General features: G+C 38.2%; 1 protein-coding gene across 1 annotated transcript in view; it reads right to left on the bottom strand.

Moving 5' to 3' along the window:
• Positions 1-2369: 2369 nt before the first annotated feature.
• The window catches only part of abcc1 (ATP binding cassette subfamily C member 1 (ABCC1 blood group)), a 62850-nt gene continuing 60487 nt past the window's right edge, over positions 2370-4732 (bottom strand). The window contains exon 31 of the mRNA XM_014020956.1: positions 2370-4107. Coding sequence (XP_013876410.1) covers positions 3999-4107 — 109 coding nt within the window. The 3' untranslated portion in view covers positions 2370-3998. The remainder of the gene's footprint in view (positions 4108-4732) is intronic.

The raw sequence follows: 4732 nt of genomic DNA, 5'->3' as shown, positions 1-4732 counted from the left end.
GTTCTGAAGGCAAAAGGGGGTCCAACCCGTTACTAGCGTGGTGTACCCAATAAAGTGGCCGGTGAGTGTATAGTGCCTTTCTATCTGAACAGGACACTCAAAGCTCTTTACACTACAATCTGTGCCCTCATTGACCCATTCACACAGTACTTTATGTTTTTCTACAAGTGACTTGGACCCCCAGGGTGGGAGTTGGACTCTGACAGCGCTGCCTGAGCATGTTTGATTGGTCTGGGAACACCTTGGAATCCTCCCAGAAGAGCTGGCTGGGGAAAGAGAGGTCTGGACTTCCCTGATCAAGCTGCGGACCCCAAGACCTGACTCTGCATGAAACAAATGATGGATGGATCTTGCTGCTACTTTAACTCATTTTGTTGGAAACATCGCATCACACAAAGAACTCTAAATTCAGCATTTGAAGCCAACTCCAGGAGAAACTCTTCTTCACTTTTCAGTTTTCACTCAAATACTCACATCAGAGGCAGTGGAAACGGTTAGAAAACCACTTCACTGAGATAATGACCTAAACAACACAACCAGCTCACTCTGGATCAGGGCCTCATGTATGAACGGTTTGCACACATGACAAGGTTGTGTTCTTCAGGATCCATGCATGTTGGGATGTATGAAAAGAAATGTAAAAAAAAACAGACTGATGGTTGAAACCATCCAATGATCTGCTGAGAACACAAGATCCCAGAAACACAAAGAAAATAGAAAATGAATAAAACTAAACTTAAAAAAACCGCTGAAGTAAACAAATTAAAACGGTTTTGTTCACAATATATTTACTTATCATATAAAGTGTGTGTTGGAGGATTTTAAACAATAAAAAAGGACATTAAAGATTTTAAAGTGTTCCATGGAGATGGAAAATACAGAACATTACAGATTTAGTAACATCCAAGTTTTAGTAAAGATGAATCAATCTGTACTAGAAGGTAAATATAGAAACCATTTAAATGTTTGTTAGATTAAAATAAAACTCCTAATAGATTGAGACTCTTTATTTTTTTTAAATGTATTATTTTTATGACTTCTTGTATATATACAGTGTATACAGTGTATATATATATATAAATAAATATATAAAACCAACCTGACAGAAGAGCTAAATCAGTTTACAGACACAAACATCTGGTTCTGAAGGCAGCCATGTTGGATTCAGAGTTTGGGCTGGAGCTAAATCGGTTTCTGAGGATTTCTCAGTTTTTACAACTCAAATTTAACTTCCTGGTTTTTAGTTTAAAGATTCTTGGGGAGATTTTAGAAAGTTGAAAAATAATTTCACAGAAAATCTGAGATTCAAATAAACAGTTTTTATTTTCAAACATTTCAACCAAACAAAAGGCTGCAGATTTAAAACAATGACTCTTTACTTTTAATGATTATGTGTGACAGATAAACTGAAACCTTTAGTTTCATAAACATTTATAAAACAAATAGCTTAAATATCACGTTGACAACAAAGAAGGTCCTAACTTCTTTTTTTAACCAAGAGGAGAAAAGATCCCTCAGTACGTCTAAATGTCCCCAAACTTCCTGCCAGAACCCCACCTGAGTGGATTCTTTGGTTCAGAGTACCACCCACAGAACCCACCTCTTTGTACCAACAGAACAATAATCAGTAACAATCATCAGTCGTTTTTTTTAAATGAGTGAAATAAAACTGTGTTCTGAGGTCGAAGAGATTCAGATGACAAAAAGATCCACACAGAGTCCAGTACCTGTCAGAAACCGGGCCCCTCTTACTGTTTGGGCCTGAAAAAGAAAATAACAATCAGAACTCAAATGCACAAGAAAACTAAACCTTTCTAAATCATTTCTGTACAATATTTAAATATTATTTTAGATATTTTATGTACAGTAACGTTCCTCTCGACTCCATTCTAAATATTAAAGCAGCTCCAAAGAATCAAACCCAGAACCAGGAAATAAACTGGAACGTGTCTCTCGTTGTTCCAAAGTGGAATATTTTGGTTTGTGATAATTTCAAAGTGTAAACTGAATGAACTGATGTTGCATGTGTGCAAAAAAACAAAAACAAAACAAAAAAATCCCAAAACAAAACAAACAAACAAACAAAAAAAGATTAACTGATCAGAACTGATCTATAAATAAATTATTTCCTGCTGCAGTCAAAGAATAAACTGAACATTTTATATTAAAACCATCAGAACCACACAGAAGAAAACTAAAAGAGGAGGAATAATCTGTTTGTCTCACAGATTTAAAATAAAAGATAAAAACAAGGTTATTCTGAGAAAAAATGATGAATCTAAACGTCACATGCTTAAATAGTGACTTTATATTAATTGTAATTACCGTATTTTTCGGACTATATCGGCATGGTTCAAAGTTCAGGAATAAAGTCGCGGCTTATAGTCTGAAAAATACGTTAACTGTGTGTGTGAAAAGTTAGAGGAAGTTCTGACAGTGCGTCTGCTGTGAGATGACCTGGTTCAAACAAACCTTTCATTCATTTAAACATAACCTAGAAAACTAAAGAACTCCTCATCCGGATAAAAAGAGGAGCTGCAGACTTGCAGATCAGTGAGCCTCACGATTTAGATTTTGTGTGACCCTGATTCTCTGCGGACCTTCAACCACTTCCTCTCTGAGCTGCAACTGATGGCAGTGATGTGTCAAGAGTTTTCTACAGGAAGTGTCCGAATGTTTCCAAGGATTCTTTATCTCCTCGCACTGTAACGCTGAACCAGTTTAAACTATTTGCTCTCAAACTATTTTTAGAATCATTGAGAAGCGTCTTGACTCGGTCTCACTTTGGTTACAGCTTTGTTTTGGGTCAACATCTATTGAAACATTTGACATTTGACATTTGACTTTGTGTGTTTTGGTGTTGGTCCGGTCAGATCCAGGCTTTAGCTGAAGAAGCAGACTGAGCAGAGGGTTCTGCTTCGTTGAGTCCAACAGGTAAAGCTGCTGTCATCGGACACAAACTTGAAATAAATAAAGATGAGAATAAAGTGACAGAAGCGAAATCTCAGATTCCACATGAGGTTTGTTGTAAACAAAGCAGTCAGGACCCTCCCTGTTCAGAAAGACCACCAGAGTGGACCCTCTTCTTGTAGACCAGGAGTGGACAGCTGGTTCTCAAAATAAGGTGCTCCAAACGGCTTCCTCTGATCTCTGATCCTATAGGTTCTACCTCAAGAACTACCTTTTAGGATTGTCTTGCAGTTTTTACAGATTGTAACTATATTTCTCTTGTACCACGAGGTTCATCAGGTCTGAGCCACAGGGTCTGGGTCCGTCCAGACAAACATGGGGACATGCTTCACAAGAAATCCCAGCTAAAGTGGGTTTTGGCTGCAAATGGTTTCAGTGGCTCCTTGTACAGGTTGGGACTGGGGTTCAGTGCGAGAATGAGGATGGAGCTGACACTGAGCCACACAGGTAGTCACAGAGCTGAGCTGGTGAGTATGTGTGAAGCAGGGGGCGGAGCCTGCAGTGTTGGCTCGATTGATGAACGACTAAAGGTGACCTGAACATAAAGTCATGTAACAAAGAGTTTTCTCCTGCTGAAAAATGAGCTTTCCTATTTAAATATCAACACAAAATGTTCGACAAACTCGATCTGTAGCAGAAAATTAACAGAACATTGACACCCATGTATGTAAGCAACAAACAACAGGAGCTGAGGCTTTTCCTAAAACAGCTTCTGATTAAAAACGCTTTCAAAGAAACTAAAGGCAGCATTTGGCACATATAATTTACAAACTTCTAAAACAGTCTTTGTCTCAAACTCAGCAGCGGTTTTGCAGGATTTCCTATCATCCATGGTGTCCAGGTCAGAAYCAGTAAACCCTGGACAGACTGAAGAAGAAGAAGTGATGTTTTGGACAGATGAGATAAAAAGACCTTCCTTAAATCTGTTCCTGAAGTCTTTGCTTCAACTGAAACGAGTCTGTCTCCCTGCAGAGACAAAATGTCTTCAACAGGAACAGCTGCTGGACAAAGTGAGGACATGTCCTGCTTCAGACGAGACCAGCGTCCTTGGCCATCTTATAAAACGTTCCCTTCTGAGCGATGAGGCTGGAGGGACTGTCGAACTCTGCTAGCTGTCCTTTCTCCAACACCAGAACCCTGAAAGAGACACAGCATCATGAGAGCAGAACCAGATGTGCWGCTTGAGTCCAGAATCAGTTCTTCAGTTCATTCAGGAAAAACTGCATTTTTATCTTTTACACAAGAAAATCCTTTCGTTGTGTTTTACAGATGAACTACACAACATCCTCTAACTCAGGGGTGTCAAACTCATTTTCACTGAGGGCCACATGAGTGTTATGGTGGCCCTCGAAGGGCCAGTTGTAGTTAACTTTGACGTTTCATGTTTAACTTTAAACAGTGTTTAGTCAAAACAGACATGTCCATTTTTAAACACTGATAAGAACTAAGTGTACGACTGACTAAATCTGAAATAAATACAGAAATATTATTAAAAGTAAAACAAATAAAGTTTTACTCACTGATGAGTTTATAGTGAGGAGCTAACATGCATTATGGCAGATTTAGTTTATGTTTGATGCGGACTTTAAAGCAGCTTATTTTCAGACATTAATTCTGTGCTATCCAACTAAATTGCTCAGTTACTTAAAGCCAACAGCTCAGGGGCAGGACACTTGTTATTATCTTTCACCTTTTACATTTATTTTGTTGCATTTAATCATAAATTTTAAGTTTACCACTGATATATGAAACAATTTTCATG

The sequence above is a fragment of the Austrofundulus limnaeus genome, unplaced genomic scaffold (assembly GCF_001266775.1).
Source record: "Austrofundulus limnaeus strain Quisiro unplaced genomic scaffold, Austrofundulus_limnaeus-1.0 Scaffold274, whole genome shotgun sequence".
In the NCBI taxonomy this organism is placed as follows: Eukaryota; Metazoa; Chordata; class Actinopteri; order Cyprinodontiformes; family Rivulidae; genus Austrofundulus; species Austrofundulus limnaeus.
Note: the sequence above shows the minus strand (reverse complement) of the source record. Positions and strands in the feature narration are given on the sequence as shown.